This window comes from Penicillium roqueforti (assembly GCF_015533775.1).
Source record: "Penicillium roqueforti strain LCP96 04111 chromosome Unknown scaffold_30, whole genome shotgun sequence".
In the NCBI taxonomy this organism is placed as follows: Eukaryota; Fungi; Ascomycota; class Eurotiomycetes; order Eurotiales; family Aspergillaceae; genus Penicillium; species Penicillium roqueforti.
Window position 1 is genome coordinate 131,348 of NW_024067594.1, and position 16,709 is coordinate 148,056.

Genomic DNA, 16,709 nt, shown 5'->3' on the forward strand with positions numbered 1-16,709 from the left:
GCAATTGCGAATGCGCCCATACACAGCGCAGTCTAGTAGCAAGCCATGGAGAGTTAGAGGATGTTTTAATCCCGAGTGTGAAGATAGGGCACCTTACTGGACTGCCAATCTGCCGGATAGGCTGTAAATCTTGCTCTTTGATGTTTCTGGGATGAGAGGATGAGGCTTCGTAGCTCAACTGAGCTCCCTCTTCTCTAGATATAACCGTTGCCTCGGCTGACAGCTTCATCTTGTGCTGGATTGGATTGTCAAATAAAGGCAATGATACAAAGTGAGGAAAAATTGGGTTTCCGATCAGTTAGAATAAGATTCTCACAACCTTAACTTGCCTGAAGAAATAGTTGTCTAAATACACATAAGCCAGTCCCCGCCATCTGCCGATCCACAATGGTTAGGGTCTGGGTAGCCAAGGCTCCTTGATATGAGATGCCGTTGTGACTTACTCCATGGGGAAGTCGGGGTTGAACTTCCAAAACTAGATTGGCCAAGGAAGCTAGCTCGTCGCGGTAGTAATGCCGCGCCTCCTCGTGCAGGTATAATTTAGTTTCCCAATTCAGTTGTGCACGGAGAAAGGACTATATCAAGAAAGATCATCGAGAAGTCGGAGCTGTGGTGGACGTCAATCATATACGTTAGCAGGAAGGTGGAGTTTAATACAATTAAGAACATGACACTCCGAGCAGTGGGCTACGCAAAGGATTCGAAGAGAAACAGCTCATCCAAATTAGATTTCTCTTTTCTATTCTACTTTTCTACTGCCAAACAAGAAAACCTGCCCCAACTCAAATGCCCCTCCTCGAGACTGTGGCCATAGCAGACCAAAATCTATCCTCCATCACTGGCGGCGTGTTTTGGTAAGATAGGTCATCACCAGAACCATCGTGAAATTGAACGCGATAAACCCGATGAAAACGCCAATGTTCCGATGCCGATGAGCAAACTCATAGCCGTATTGTTGGTACTACTGATGATTAGTTTCAAGACCGGATCCATTTCCTTGCTCTCTCCTGACTAGGACTTACGTATGATTGTCCGTCGCGATACCGGCAATATTGACACTCCGCCGTGCTGGTGGGATTAACCAAATATCCCGTAGCAATTTCCAGGAAATCCTTGGCATACTGACCACAGGTCGTGCCATTCGCCGCGTAGAAGATTGAAACCTCCGACTGCTCGCATCGGATGGGTAAATCTTGTAGCACGTCCACGGTGACACCCTCGCCCAAATAGAAGAGGGGAGAGATATTGTAAAACCAGCGCCAACCCGAGGGTGTCACTGGCTTTGGAGAAAGCGTCCCCGCAAAGGTGTTACAAAACATGAAGAAGAATCCGTTGGCGGCAAAGGCTGCCTCGATGTTGGGCATCAGCGATGCGCACAGCTGGGCTAGGCTAGTAGCAAAGACTCCAAAGAGTTCATACATGAGAAAACTGTACCCTGCGCGCGAGGGGGCGTAGAAATAGCCAACGGGGAAGTACCACAACAACCAATAGACTAGCGAGCTGAGAAATGTGAAGGGTAGTTCCACGATGAATGCAGATAAGACAAATGCTAGCCAGTGATAGGTCAAGCTCTCTCGCTCTCGGTGGACGAAAATATCCCGCAGGGTCACGAAGCGTGGTTGCACCTGAAGCCCTAGAGGGGGGCCCACGATGAGAGACATGAAAGCAGAGAAGACCCGATTATATGCCCCTCGCTCTGTGTTGGGAGACTGTAAGTAGGTGAGGGAGTTGAGGAGGGAGTTTCCGACGCTCATCCAGAGCTTCGATGTGACATAATCTGGTTCTCTCCAATAATAAAGCCATGTTCGCTGAACCACCACCCACAGCTGGACATGGAACGGCACCGAATACAGGGACTGTTGCTCCAGCGGTGGGGAGTGTTCTGCGGCAGGGACCAGACTTTGTTCTGCCTTCTCTCGCTCCTTGCCCTGCTGGCTGTCATGCCAGAGACTAGCCCAATCCATATGGGCGTCGTTTCGAGACCCAGCCCCAATAACCTCCAGGAAATATTCTGCCGGGTTCTCTTCTGAGCCGTAGGGGCGACTCCGAGACTGGAAATACTCGATTGCCTCGTGGCAGCGAGTTCCAAGAGGACCATCATAGACCAAGTTCCCTCCGCGGCTCAGCAGATACAACTTGTCAAACTGGTCGATGAGCTCTGCTGCCGGTTGATGGATCGTGCACAGGATGGCCTGTCCCGAGTCTGCCAGACGACGAAGCAAGCGAGCGATCAGCATCGCGGATTGGCCATCGAGACCCGAGGTCGGTTCATCCAGGAATAGGATTTCTGGTTTGGATGCCATCTCCACGCCAATACTGACTTTCTTCCGTTGTTCGAGATTGAGGCCGGCCCCGGGGACACCAACTAGGGCATCCGCAATGTGCTCCATATTCAACCACTCAATCACCTTTTCAACGTAGGCATTTTTTTCCACCAGAGGGATGGACTCTGGGCGTCGAAGTCGCGCCGTCATTTGCAATGCTTCGCGCACTGTCTGAGTAGGAAGATGAATGTCCTGCTGTTGCACGTAGCCCATTCGACTTCGGAAGAACGTGGGAAGCAATTGACTATTGAGCGCCAGAGTTCCTGTGAGAGTCCCAATGGTGGAACGACCAGCCAGTGCGTTCAGCAGGGTTGTCTTCCCGGCACCCGAGACCCCCATTAGAGCCTTGAGTTGTCCACTCTTGATCGAGCCACTCAGATTGTTAAGCAGACGCTGATCGCCATCTCTGGTTTTGATGTCAAGACAGAGACTGGTCCATGAAAGGGCGTTACTCTGACTTGCTTGTGACCGATTTGCGTCGTTGCCTTGGCCAGCCGATGCGTCCAAAATGTCGTTTCCGTGGACTGATCCTGTTTCATTATCGATTTTATCGCGGCGGTGAATTCCTCGTGAGCTGCTCTTGTAGAAAACTGTGGCTAGTTGACCTGCGGGTGTTCTGAGCATCTCCATCCCGATCCTGTTAAATCCCAGTGTCAGTCGTAGATTTTTCTCATGAACTAGGCTTGAGCGTCTGATAACTTACCCTGAACAAAGGGCAAAGAAAACGAATAGGGCCGCGTTAATCCCTACATTCCGCCAGAGGTGGGAGGTTTTGAATCCATACTGGGCGTGGATGTACGAATCCCCGGACAGAAGACGATCCCCGGGTTGAGATCCCACCACGGTACAGACCTGGTGGGCTATATCGGTATATCCTGGCCCTGATGGGACCAGATCCGAGATACTGCACTGATAGCTCAGATCTCCGAATTCATTCACCATAACGGACTCGAATGCATAATACAAGGGCTGTCACATGTTAGCATTTGTCCAAACCCCATAATATGATACCCACTGACATTTAGATATCGCAGCCACCCAAGCCATACCTGCATCTGTGGTGCAGGAACGTAAAGCCCCGTATAGAGGACATACATATTAAAGAAAATCCCCACCGGCAGCACAGCCCGATGCATGTTGGGAGAAAATATGGCCACCGAGCGAAAGAACATAGACAGGGCGAGATGCTCAAGGTAGATAATCAGAAACCAGGTGAAGAAATTTCCGGGCGTCCGCTGAAATCCGGTCAGGAAGTACAGGGGGATATTGTAACAGATCGCTGCCACCTTCCACACAACATCCGTGGTGACCAAGCCGAGAGCGTATGCAATCGGGCGAGAGATCTGGTATCGCTTCTGCTTCAGGATGAGCGGTCGCTGAGCGAATCCATTGCCAAATTCAGCCATGGACTGCAGTGCCGGGACTAAGACAGAGTAGAATAAAGAAGACGCGAAAATGAACAATGAATTGGTCGTTCGCTGCTGATTTCGGAACAGCGTGCCCAACACCAGACTTTGAACGACGATTGTGGCGAGCTCCACCGCCCACAAGCTATAATCACTGGTGACGATGCGAAATTGGCGACTGGCACAGTACCAAATCTGATGCCAGATGGGGAGAGCAAAGGCCGATGTTTTGACAAGGGGACTGGGATGGGCTTGGGAACGCTCCTTGGCCACTTGTACCGACACTTGCATTTCCTGGTAGATAGGACTCGCACTGAAAGCACGCTCAAACTCCTCCGCCGTTCGTGGGACCTGGTTCTCCCTGCCTTCTTGGGCTCGTCGCACGTCTGGATCAGCGGACATCACATTAAGGAAGTCAGCGACGGTGGTGGTCGATAAACACTCAAACCCGAGATCTTCAAAATATGCCTTCGCTTCCTGTACACGGCCATAGAAGATCTGACGGCCAGAGTTGATCACCAGGACTTTGTCAAAATAGGAGACAATTGCATCACTGGCTTGGTAGACGCTCATCGCGGCCACACATCGACTTTGTGTCGTCCACTCACGCATCATTTCCATGAATTCGACCGCAGTGGATGAGTCCAGTCCTTGTGTTGGATTATCCAGGCAAATCAGACTGTAAGGATGTGTGAGTCGAGGAATCGCTAGTTTGGTACTTGAATGAGCAGAAGATATCACTTACTGGGCACAAGTGGCCAGGGCCTCCGCCAAAGACACTCGCCGTCGCTCTCCGCCGCTGACTCCTCGTATCTTCGCATCTCCCACTTTCGTATTCAAGACGGTTTCAAGACCAACTAGCTTGGCTAGCTGAGCAACCATCGTGTCAATTTTAGTGGCCGAGACTTCGGGGCCGCATCGTGCTCTGGTCGCAAAGCGTAGGGTCTCCGCCACAGTCAACGTGGGAAAATGGTCATCAGACTCGGCTAAGGAAGACATGTCGGTCAGTGTGTGTTCAAAACGACAAACATCAAACGATGACTAACCGCAGAAGAGAATATCCTGTGGTCGCTGTGCCATCACATCTAGCAGTGGGTGACCATCCACAGTGAGTTCACCCTGGATTTCCTTATATTCATCCCACAGGCCCGACAGGGTCTTCAGGAAAGTTGTACACCCGCTCCCGGGTTTACCTAGTACCAACAACATTTCTCCGGGGTCGATCGTGCCTGAGAATCCGCTGAGAATGGGTCGAGAATACTGTTTCCTTTGTCGATTTTGTAGAGGACTCAACAGCCCAAAAGCCGACTCGGCTGCCGATGAGACGGTGGGTGCATCTTGTGACTATCAAGCGTCAATCCTGATTCTTTCGGTTGGATTAGATGTACTCACTCCGGTTCCGCTTCCAATGGCTGAGATCTTGTGAAAGACCACTCCAGTGTCACCGGGAATGCCACCTTGGCGTATTTCAAGGAAGTTGCGAACGCTGTCTGCAATCGATTCCCCTGCTGCAATCCGTGAAGATTTCGACGATGGTCCATCAATTTCAGCCAACTCGGATTTCTGCACATCACCATCGGACTGGACGGGTGTATTTGCCTCCTCTAAAGACGAATGATGATTTTCTACCATGATGAAGATGGAAAGCGCTGTAAGACTATCAAAACTCCTTCAACAGAGAATCATATTGCCGACTAGAAAAGGCGGAGACTGATGGGCTCAAAAGGGATTGGAAACAATAGCCCATCTCATGTTCCTCCTTTCGCTGTCTAGTCCAAATATATGTTGACTTCCCAAAGGAGTCTCGGAGTTGGGGACTGTCCAAATCGGGTAATTTTGGCCAACTTGTTACTTGAGGAGGCTAACGTATAGTCTGAGAGCCAATGATTATTTCCAACCTATTTCGCCGTTTTCAGGTCTCTTTGTTTTATCTTCCTACACGTTCCTATTCACATTCCAATCAAATATTTCGAAAGTTATTGTCATTATGGTGCTCATTACTGGTCTCAAAGGTGCCCATGTGCTTATCACAGGTAAGTAAGAGAGAAATCTATCAACTTAGCTCTGACTAACGTGGACTAGGAGGCACGCGGGGTATGGGAGAGGCAATGGTGCATAAATTCCTGGAGGAGGAGGCCAATGTATCCTACTGCGCCCGGACCGTCACCAATACTGAGTATGATGACTTCTATCCTACGCTCCCCGAGGGAAATAGCGCCCGCGCCGTGGGAACGGCATTCGATGTTGCTAGCAAAAATGCCCTCGTCCAGTGGGTCGAGAGCTCCGCCCAGCGACTTGGTCGAATTGACGTGATTATCGCCAATGGTGATTGATTTCCCGGCACTCCCTAGTTAGAATGCAAACTGACTGGCTGTAGCATCGCCGATGCATATGGAAGGTGAGACAGAGCACTGGGAGAGCAGTTTTGCGATCGATGTCATGGGTTTCGTCGAGCTGGTCAAGGTGGCCACTCCCTACTTGGAAAAGTCTCCCCAGGCATCCATCATCGTGCAGAGCTCCTTCATGGGGCGTGAATTCTACCGGTCACCCCCTGCAGCCTATGGGCCCTGCAAGGCAGCGCAGCTGCAGCATGTCCAGGAATTGTCCCACTTTTTAGGACCGAAGAGCATTCGGGTGAATGCCATCTCGCCGGGACCGATTCTGTGCAAGGGTGGTCCCTGGGAGTTGTATTCAAAGATCAACCCGGAATGGGTGGAGGAACAGCGGCTGAAAATTCCTCTGAAGCGGTTGGGTGGGCCGAAAGAGGTGGCGGCCGTGGCAGTGTTCCTGGCGAGTCCGCTGGCCAGCTTCGTATCTGGCACGAATATGTTGGTCGACGGCGGAATTCATGTTGGCACCCAGTTTTAGATTCGAGAACCTAGAGCGAGATCAATGGTATATGTTCTTAAACCCAAGAATTGTTTTTCCCTAGCGGGCATATCGAAATTGGATTTACTTAACAGCTCGCTTCACAATGCGTCTTCACAGCTGCCAATACCTTGTCCTATTTTGTATCATATCAATCCTACAACCTTCGACTGGATTGTCTTCGAATTGCCGATGCATGCCCGGTGATACATGTTGGCCGTCCTCAGACGACTGGTCGCGGTTCAACACATTCATTGGCGGATGGTTAGTGAACACGCAACCACTAGGACAGCCTTGTCATGACCCCCTCTATATCGCCAATGAGTGTCGCTCTCTGAGACAGCAGTGGACCAAGCCAGAGCTCCAGTAAGTAATCCAATGCATCCGACGAGCCCCATCGCCGGCCTGTTGAATCAACCGCATCAAATAGCGATTTATCCTCCTCTTCCATCATGGCAGCCACCGTGGCCAATGAAACCTGCGATGCCTTTACCCCCCGATCGAAGCCGTGCACGCTAGGTGCGATGGTCTTGTATGCTGTCAATGCTAGCTCCCCAGACGACTTCATTCAGACCATTCGATTTTCCCAGGAAAGAAACATTCGTCTCGTCATTCGCAACACAGGCCATGAGTATGCATCATCCAGTAACAATGCCATGCTCTCGCTAATCATGCATCCTAGTTATTTAGGGAAGTCGACTGGTGCAGGCGCACTATCCATCTGGACCCATTATCTCAAGGACATTGATTTCCTGAACTATACCAACGCACACTATACCGGGCCAGCGATGCGGATGGCTGCGGGCGTTCAAGGCACGGACATCAACAAGGCTGCCTATCTAAAAGGGCTGGTGATAGTGGCCGGGGAATGTTCCACTGTAGGCCCAGCCGGGGGGTTCACGCAAGGAGGGGGCCACTCGGCCCTGAGCTCTCAGTACGGTCTTAGTGCCGACCAAGTCTTGGAATGGGAGGTTGTCGATGGAATGGGCCGATTTCTGACCGCATCGCCTACCCAGAACCCAGATCTGTACTGGGCACTTAGCGGAGGTGGCGGAGGGACATATGGGGTCGTGTACTCCATGACCGTCAAGGCGTTTCCCGACTTCCCCGTCACAGGCGTCGTTATCCAATTTGAGAACAAGAACCCCTCGTCGCACAGTTTCTTTGAAGCTGTAGGACACTACCATCGCCACCTACCCACATACACCGCATCTGGTGGGATGGCGATTGCACAAATCACACACTCAACGTTTCTGCTCACCCCGCTGACACTCCCTGTGTATACCGCAGTAGAGGCCAAGAGACTGTTGGCGCCCTTTCTGCAAGAACTGCACAAACTGGACATTTCCTATACCATGAACATCACCGAGTCACCATCGTATTTCCAGCATTATACAAAACTGATCGAGCCCGACCTGATGCAACTAGTGCAAAACGCGCAATATGGCGGCCGTCTTCTTCCGCTCGACCTCATTCAGCACAATAACTCGCAACTCACGAATGCCATACAGAGAATCACCGTGGATGGTGTCACGTTCGTGGGTATTGGTCTGAATGTCTCGTCATCTGTGACTGGCAATGTCTGGAATTCAGTTCTGCCTGCGTGGCGCACAGCAGCAATTACCGTCATCTTATCTACGTACGTTCTCTTTATCTGACATGCCGTGGAACTTTTTTGTTTCGATATGCTTCCTGACACACACATCATCCAGAGACTGGCCCACCGGTGCGAATCTCACCAAGATGAAAACCCTGGCAGACCGGATGACAACCAAATGGGTGCCGATCCTCACGGCCTTGAGTCCAGATTCGGGATGCTATATGAGCGAGGCAAGACGACAGACATTCACGATTTGAGACCACTGGCTTACCATGCGGACAGGCGGATCCCCAGCAGCCGGATTGGAAGCAGACCTTTTACGGTCACAACTATAATTCGCTGTACGCGATCAAGAAAAAAATATGATTCGTTCCAAACTTTCTATGTGCCGACGGCTATTGGCAGTGAGAACTGGCAAGTCGAGGCTGGTGGTCGTCTGTGCCAGGTCACCAGGCTAGATTGACACGACAAGATATCACCTGATCTGTCATTTTGGCTCTTGAGAAATCAGATATATCGTAGGTTTATACTGTACCTAGTTCTACACTGTTGATATATCTTCGTCACCCTGATTTCTTCGTATAATTGATAAAAAAGACGTCTAGGAATAGTAACGAGACTGTGATGGATCATGTGATCTCTAGCGTTACCCGATTAGGAAGGTGTACCTCCGGCCGGGGGTTCTATACCAATCCCCTTAATATACGAATTGTCCTCCCCTATGTCTCTGTTAAGAAAAGAAAGACAAGGATAAGGAAGTGTGAATATTCCTAATCTTGTGTCTAAAACTTGCTACTGGTATCTAGAAGAGTCTACGAAAATTTTCCTATAATTTTCACAACGTAAGATGATAATATGATTAGTTATATCCTAATCCTTGCTCCAACACATAATTCAGTACATATGTACTATAAATAAGTTATTTATCCAGTTTGTTTGTATCTTTTCTACTTCTCCCCTCTAGCAGAACCCGCTGCTTGGTTAGCAACTATGGATTATGGTACTCTAAGTCGGACAAAATGTAAATGCAGTAAGGCAAAAAAGGAATAGTGAAAAAAGCACACGGTTAATCATGTATTGGTAGTCCAGGAATCCATGATCATCGCACTCGCATGCAGCCACTGGGCTTCAGTACCGGTGACCATGTCAGCAGAGGTGGCCGAGGGCATCGAGAGAGACTCCGTCGTCCCCAAAGAAGGAGATAGCTCGGGTAATGAACCAATCGGCATCATCTCCGTTAGGTGCATGCGCGCTTCAAAGTTGGGCATTGGCTGGTAGGACGACATTTCCAGGGTGGTCGGTGGCAGCGCCCGCTTTAGGGAGTTGGACCGGACCCCCGGTTGCCCGGATGCGACGAACGAGTTCTGATTCGACGGCGGCCTGGGATTCTGCGCCCTGGTGGACAAGGGCTGGCTCGTACGCGGTACTTGTCGCCGAGTTAGACCTTGTTGGACATTATTGATGAGTCGATCCGCCTGGCAACTGACTTGGCGGACGACCTGCGCCGCGTTTTTGGCTGCCAAAAAGTGATCACTCACGAGGTCCAGCGTGCGAATCGCCGTCTGCAATGACTTGCGGGCAGAAGGGGTTGGGGGACAGACGGGATTGGCGAGCACAAATCCCAGGGTACACAGGATAGCATCCCACTGGTACTGGAAGATGGGCGACCACCCGCGCAGGAGATCTGTCTCGGATAGCACTTGGTTGAGGATACTGGTAATTGCCATAGCGTGATTCAGACAGGAGATATTGTAAACGTCGGTCCGTGGGGTCACGGAGGAGCTCACGGGAGGGAATCGCATGAAGGGACGCAGTGTCGAGATCACAAGATGGTGATAGTGGAGCTCCAGCAGGAGACGTTGGCATTGCAGCCAAAGTGGGCTATACGGAGACAGATTCAACGCGTCCCGATTGGTGGAGAATGGGTCCCCCGCCCCCTTGCGAGCATTACATAGGGACTGCGGCACGTTTTGAACCCAGTTATGAATGGCTGTCATCTCCCCTCCGAGAAACTCTGCCAAGCTCTCGAGGAGGCGCGGGTCGTCATATAGATCCTTAACCTTATTCCCGCTCAGCAACTGGGAACATTTCCGGTGTAACGCTGTCTGCACACCCTGAACAAGATATATGAGCTTTGTGCACTGGACATGGAAGCTGAGCCAGCTGATATCCTCATTATTCGTGAGGAGGACTGTGCCAGACAGCCGGGCATGCTCCCGATCATCCCCTGGTAGCCCGCAGCTGACATGGGACAACTGAATGAGTGGGGGCCGACCCAGGGCCATCGAGAGCTGGCTGTCGATCCGATAGAGTGTCCACCAAATCCGGCGCTGTAGCTCCTGCTGCTCGGGGGAGGTCCCGTCCAGCGGGCGGATATGCAGCCGCAGCGCATGGGCGATTCGTAGCGTGGCACCCAGGTTAATGTGTGCCGTATTCAGCAGGGAGGTGTTGTACAAGTAGACAATCGAATAAATGTGACTCTGCACGACCATGATGGTTGGATTTTCGAGCTCACTCTGCAGAAGCCTCTGGGCCCTTTGGTAGTAAGTCCGACTGGCTAGATTCGCGTTTTTGGTCTGCCATTCAGACTCCGAATCTGACTGCTGGTTGTCTCCATTGATAAAGAAGGTGCTGCTGTACTGCATACAGACCGCTAATAGCACATCGACCAAGGCGGATGGCTTCCGGGTAGACATTCCATCTGTGGAATTAGACCATAGTGAGTCATAATGTTGCTGAAACTCGCGTTCATCGAGGATAGGATAGACACAATGAAAAGACTGCCAGAGTAGATTGATAAAGTGTTCCTCTTGTGACCGGGTCAGACCCTCGGCCTCCTCGTTTCCATCTGGAGGCTGATCCGCCTGACTGTTGGGGCTTGCATCCCATCGAGAGGGTTGATGGGTCGGGGTAACATAATTAAAACGGGCCATGCATGCCTCTAACTTCGCATCTTCCAATGGCTGGTTTAGGGCTTGTGAGAGATAGCGAGTGATTCGAGAGACAAAATATGAGGATGACAAGGGCCCGTAGTGAATCTGTCCCGTCTGCTGCAGACCTTGCCATCCTTCTGTGGTATTGCTGAGCTCCGCAAAGTCGAACGAAGTGTGGGCAGCATCCGATAGTGGGGGCGTCGCGAAACCCGTCTGTGCTTGGATTTCCGCTCCATCTTTGAGTTTCGCGATTTGATCTTGAAGGTCCTTGACCTCAGTTCGTAGCCGTTGCAACTCTCTGTCGATGTGAATCAGCAAACCATTTACTCCCATCCCCATGTGATCATGAGGGAGATAGATATCTGATTCCTACCGATTTGCAGCTGGGAGCGAGGTGGCCTCCTGTGGCTTTGTGTTGCTGCAAGAACCTCCTCGATTCAGGCAGTTGTGACATGGCTGCTTGTCATCGCATCTGACACGATTGAGCCGACACCAGTCACAGGCCCGAGCAACCTGATTGCGCTTTGGTCGTGGAGCTGTGATAGGCGTGGCTGATTTCTCACGGGAGGCGTCGATCGTGGTGTCGAAGTTGGCGGAGAAAGTGGAGTACATGACGGAGCGGTGGAGTGGAGGACAGCAAAATTCAGATATTCATTCAGACCAGATTCATTCGACTCCAAATGGCGGTCGGAACCTTAAAAGCAATTTCCCTCCAGACTACTCAAGACTAGATGGGAGGGGGTGGAGGGGCCGAAAGGTAGATCGAAGACACAAATGAGTTGTGTTGGGATTGGATGCCTGAGGTTTGCATATCGAAGCCTCGCGCAAATACAGGGGTTGTAGATTATGGGCTTCCCTGCACAGGATGAGACATGAAAAAAAACGAAGAGCAGAATAAAGACTAGAAAAGAGCAATATGCTGGCGAAACACCCACAAATCCCACTAGTGTGTCATGTCGTCAGCTATTGTCGTGGACATTGGCTGAATTGCCACATCCCTTTGTTGGAAGAATAGGCGAGCGTGATTGTTCTATTGGCCGAAGTCGGATAGATAAGACAATAGACATTAGGTAGCCTTCCAAGGTTGGAATGGCCTTGTAGGGAATTCATTCTATCATTTTATAGGTGAGAGATCTTACGGGCATTCAGTTTTGGTCAGATTTACTAAGTACTAATGGAAAAGCTTCGTCCTATATTGGAAAGATAGATACACGTGGGATCGCCATGTATATGGTATAAAATAGACTAGTACTAAACTATAAGCGGCATATAATCACAGATTTTATAGACATGGATAGTGATAGTGAAGAAATATTTTCAAGCGGAAGAGGCGTAGTTAGCTAGGTAGCAATACAATAAATTGGTAAATAAATCAAAGTAAATTAAAGTAACCCCTAGCGTGAGTCCCGATAGCGAGTCCTATAGCACTACCAACGAGCGCTAGAGGAATTCTTCACGATAATCCAACCCAAGTCCTATCCAGACACTCCGTGAACCCCAACCAAGCCTAAGGCGTGCTAGAGCACTCACCTTATCTCAAAAATTAGTTCCAATCTGTGGGGAATCGGAGAAGGTCCTTCTGGTGCTCCTTGCAGCGACATGCATGAGCTGCAGAAACGGAGTTGCCGTTATACAGTGATGCTATTATGCCTCTACAATGCGACGTGCATCGATGTACAGGAGTCAAATTGCCTATTCTAGGTACGATGTAGTAGCCATGTGGTAATACTAAAATGCACGAATAGATTTAGTTTACTTGCCTCGCCGCTTCCCCGGTGCTATAAACTTAAAATCCTATGCCGTTAGAAGCAAAGAAGTAAGATAATGTCAGGAAAAAGTAGGCGATACCAATTGTGGGCTTTGATTGACTCGAATGTATCCACATCGGAACATACTGCATTGATTACACGGATGATCTGCAGGAAAATAAGGTTTTGATGCCGCGCTGACAGCTCGCATAACAATGCCCGATGGAGTAGAGGAGGGGGTAATCGTCATATTAGAGCGTATGCTCTAATCTAATCAAATCGAGCAAATACCTCTTGTGCCTCGGCAAACTCCCGCATAATGGTCCCTCGCTTCTCCGGAGAACGGAGACGGATGGCACATCCATAGTCCTTGGGGCAATGAAGGAATCCCTTACTAGCGCCGGAGTGAGCCGAAATGTCACTGTCGCTGCCGGGTGGCTCGAGGAACTCAAAGGCCCAGAGCAGCTTGGCAACGCCGATTATCAAGTTTCGTTCCGCCAAGTGGATGCCCGGGCAGATGCGTCGGCCCGCCCCGTAACCGAAGTGGTCTCGCCGTTCGGACGCTGCGTAGGCCGAGGCTAAGGCTGGGAAATCGGCGAAGCGTTCAGGCTGGAAATGCTCAGGTTCCTGCCATCGCTCACTGTCATGATGCATGCCCCAGACGTTGAGAACGATGCTCGATCCTTGCGGGATGAGTTTCCCATCGACGTGGTCGTCTGAGGAGATTTGTTAGCCAATCTCTTGTTATTTTGAGAGAGAAGATACCGGTTTCAACAAACCTTCCGCAACGGCATGGGTAACCCCCAAGGGGCTAACAGGACGCCAGCGGTGGGATTCTTTGATAATCATGTTGATGTAGGGCAACTTGGACCGGTCAGACCAAGCCGGGGAGCGTTCATAGCCGATAATAGAGTCGATTTCTGCATGGGCCCTGCAATACCACCCTATGAGCTTTCCCATTGGATAAAAAACTTGGCGCGGTCAGCATACCTTGCCTGCACTTCTGGATACTTAGTCATGGCCTGGATAATGGTCAATATAAGCGAGGAAGAAGTATCGGAGCCTCCTTCCATCAGAACTCCTCCTAGGAACCGTAGTTCATTCTCGGAGAGCGGAGTTTGTTTCAGTGTATCAAGAACCCGATCCATAAAGGAGTCGCGCTGAACACCCCGTTGGCGGCGCTCTTTCACTTGGTCTAGAACAGTCTGGTAAAGAGACTGCATTAGATCACCCACTTCGACCGCTCGGTTCCGCCAGTTGCCTAACAGCCACTGCGGCACATAGCGCAGCAGAGCAAAAGAGTCGACAGGTGGGGTGGCGCCCAGCTCCTGCACTAAAGACCATTTGTCCATTAGATAGAAAAGCTTCTTCATGTACTCATCGTGGACAGTTTTGGTGCGAATCCCAAAGACAAGTGAGTTGGTGATACTGTTACTGTAACGCTTTGGATGCAGCATGTGATCCTCTGGCATGATCAGATAGTCATGCAGCATCTGTTTGGCCTCCGCCTCTTGGACTTTCCAGTGCTCGCGCTCGCAACGGGGCTCCATGAAGTATTGATGGATGGTTTTACGTAACATGCGCCATCTCTCCCCGTACTGCATGACCAGGAGATGGTCGCTCTGCGTGATCAGGTGAGATACCAATGATGCTGGTCGATGGGAATATATGTTGCTCTTCTTGTCCAGTAGTGTCTTGATCAGTTTCTGATCGCTGATGACGATGGTGGTGTTGTTGTATCGCTTCAGCGTGAAGAAACCGCCATATTCCTTAGCCCACTGAGAAAACCTATGTGAAGTACTTAGCATGTTAACCCCCTACATCACAGAGAGTTGTCCTTTACTGAAAATGTGCATCCGACTTTGGCACTTGCAGTTCGTTTCCAAAAAGAGGAACAGTTGGAGGCCCTGTGCATCTGTTAGATTTGAATTCCTACCTTATCCTTTGCAATACCATACCGTTCGGGAGCTCTGGGGGTCGATGTCCTGCACGGAGGAGGTATGTGACAAGGACGAATGCGCCCGTACTACTGAGCAGTATCGCCAGAAGGTGCGTTGGTGCGAGCTGTAGGAGATCCATAGTGTTGATGCCGGAAAGTAGTCCTCAGGGCAGATTCTCTATACTTATGTCCTCATAAACGTGGATAAACCTATTTTGAGATTGGGACTCAGCTAGGTGGGCGACAGTTTAGGGTTCCTAAAGGAGAATCGGAGTCTGCTCGTATAGAGCTCTCACAGCAAGATACATTGTCTCCACGTATATCCTGTCCTGTCTGCCTAACTATTATCAAAGATGTTTTTGTAATTCTCCTCGAAATACTATGGGAAACTTGCCTCAATGGACAGTTGGCCGTCAAACGTGTGCTACAACCTCTGAGAGGAGGTTTTGAAATCCTGCTAGCCCTGGTGTACGACAACCAACCGATCTATGTTTAATAGTCCACGTAGAAAGAGGAATTTATGGGAAGCAGGATTATTTTGAATAGGGTGTATAAGAGACGTAGTGTTCTATAGCAAGTGACACGCCAGCCACGTGAGATCATGAATTTTCCCCGCCGTCCAGATCATCTGAACATATCTCAGTCTAGACAATCAATCATCATCTCATATCGTACTCGACCGACGCAGGAAGCAGGAAACAGGAAGCAAGGAGTAAAAATAACAATTGAATTCAAACGAACTGGGACTCATGGACTAGCAGGTTTCGGGTGATATATCTCTACTTTCCCGCATTGTCCACCACTGTCCGTCGCTGCGTCCAAGAACCTGACTGCTCCAAATTGCTCTCGACCCCTGTGGAGTTACCATTAGACTCATTCGCTGACCCGGGCTGTACGCCGTTGAAAAGCACCTGCTCATACGCAACTGCGCCCAGGGTCAATGAGGTGGGAGACATATCCTCCGTCCACTGCTCAAACTCAGCGTTTTCAGGCTTAGCCTTGGGTTCCAGCTCTACCTGCTTCGTCCAGGATTTCTCCTCCTCGAATGCAGCATGCACCAGATGCCGCTGAAAGAACGAACCCTTCATCTTGGCGACAGCAAAGTCCCAATCCGTGGTATATTCTCGGAAGAATGGCTTATACCCTAGGAGTCCGCCAATCCAGCGGCCGATGATTACACAGGTCCAGTATCCAACCTGCCGGCGAAAGGGCACCCATGCAGGAGCGGGTGTGTAGGCATCCCCGCCGTCTTGAATCTACTACTATGTCAGCCGATGATAAGGAAGATTTTGTGCGGGGGATAGATCATTACCGCGAGGAACTGGATCCAGTCGATCCCTCCGTCGTGCAACAACGCATCGTGCCAATAGCCGTACCAGTTTTCGAAGAAGACCCGATCGAGCTGGTAGTCGTTCCCGGAGTCTGACGCACTCAGGTAGACCGTCATGCTCTCGGGAGAATCCGGATGGATGAAAAAGTTATGCACACTGCCCGCCTTGACCGAGATTTCGCCATCTTCTGGAGTGATGCGGCGGACGACCCCGTCCACTGCAATCCCGAGCACTCCCTGTCCGACACGGAAGTACTCGGTTTGGAATTGGTGGAAATGCGGAGGCGGACCCTTTGGTCGATCGGCGCTATTGATGAGCTTGCGCAGATTTTCTGGGATCGAGCCTTCAATGGTGTGGCGGTATGTCTGACGGAAGAGAAAACAACGACCTGGTGGAGGTTCGAGGAACTCGGTGGTGAGAAGACCACCAAATCTGGCTATGTCAGCGATCAAAAGACCGGTAAAGGGAGCTAGTTACACACTTAACAATAGTCGACTGGCCGGCCGAGTAGTGGTAGGGAACAAATGGAGCCATTATGCTTGCGAATGTTGACCAACTGG

The 16,709-nt window shown here is 50.5% G+C and overlaps 6 protein-coding genes across 6 annotated transcripts; 2 read left to right on the plus strand and 4 right to left on the minus strand.

Annotated features, from left to right (window-relative positions):
• Nucleotides 1-835: 835 nt before the first annotated feature.
• On the minus strand, nt 836-5,362 carry LCP9604111_8213 (uncharacterized protein; the record flags this gene model as incomplete). The annotated part of the gene is made up of 7 exons (XM_039076332.1): nt 836-961; nt 1,023-2,961; nt 3,028-3,293; nt 3,344-4,409; nt 4,476-4,716; nt 4,777-5,074; nt 5,123-5,362. The coding sequence occupies 7 exons, from the start codon at nt 5,360-5,362 to the stop codon at nt 836-838; spliced, it is 4,176 nt and encodes a 1,391-aa protein (XP_038925792.1).
• A 355-nt stretch (nt 5,363-5,717) lies between these two features.
• On the plus strand, nt 5,718-6,598 carry LCP9604111_8214 (SDR family NAD(P)-dependent oxidoreductase; the record flags this gene model as incomplete). Its single annotated transcript, XM_039076333.1, has 3 exons — nt 5,718-5,763; nt 5,813-6,055; nt 6,108-6,598. 3 exons carry the CDS (start codon nt 5,718-5,720, stop codon nt 6,596-6,598), a joined length of 780 nt encoding a protein of 259 aa, XP_038925793.1.
• Nucleotides 6,599-7,050: 452 nt separating this feature from the next.
• LCP9604111_8215 (FAD-binding oxidoreductase) lies at nt 7,051-8,661 on the plus strand (the record flags this gene model as incomplete). The annotated part of the gene is made up of 5 exons (XM_039076334.1): nt 7,051-7,229; nt 7,281-8,237; nt 8,311-8,428; nt 8,481-8,539; nt 8,604-8,661. The coding sequence occupies 5 exons, from the start codon at nt 7,051-7,053 to the stop codon at nt 8,659-8,661; spliced, it is 1,371 nt and encodes a 456-aa protein (XP_038925794.1).
• Nucleotides 8,662-9,268: 607 nt separating this feature from the next.
• Nucleotides 9,269-11,743, minus strand: LCP9604111_8216 (Zn(II)2Cys6 transcription factor; the record flags this gene model as incomplete). The annotated part of the gene is made up of 2 exons (XM_039076335.1): nt 9,269-11,429; nt 11,505-11,743. The coding sequence occupies 2 exons, from the start codon at nt 11,741-11,743 to the stop codon at nt 9,269-9,271; spliced, it is 2,400 nt and encodes a 799-aa protein (XP_038925795.1).
• A 1,406-nt stretch (nt 11,744-13,149) lies between these two features.
• On the minus strand, nt 13,150-14,958 carry LCP9604111_8217 (cytochrome P450; the record flags this gene model as incomplete). Its single annotated transcript, XM_039076336.1, has 5 exons — nt 13,150-13,595; nt 13,659-13,810; nt 13,870-14,667; nt 14,723-14,786; nt 14,838-14,958. 5 exons carry the CDS (start codon nt 14,956-14,958, stop codon nt 13,150-13,152), a joined length of 1,581 nt encoding a protein of 526 aa, XP_038925796.1.
• A 639-nt stretch (nt 14,959-15,597) lies between these two features.
• On the minus strand, nt 15,598-16,683 carry LCP9604111_8218 (uncharacterized protein; the record flags this gene model as incomplete). Its single annotated transcript, XM_039076337.1, has 3 exons — nt 15,598-16,074; nt 16,131-16,581; nt 16,631-16,683. 3 exons carry the CDS (start codon nt 16,681-16,683, stop codon nt 15,598-15,600), a joined length of 981 nt encoding a protein of 326 aa, XP_038925797.1.
• Nucleotides 16,684-16,709: the final 26 nt, after the last annotated feature.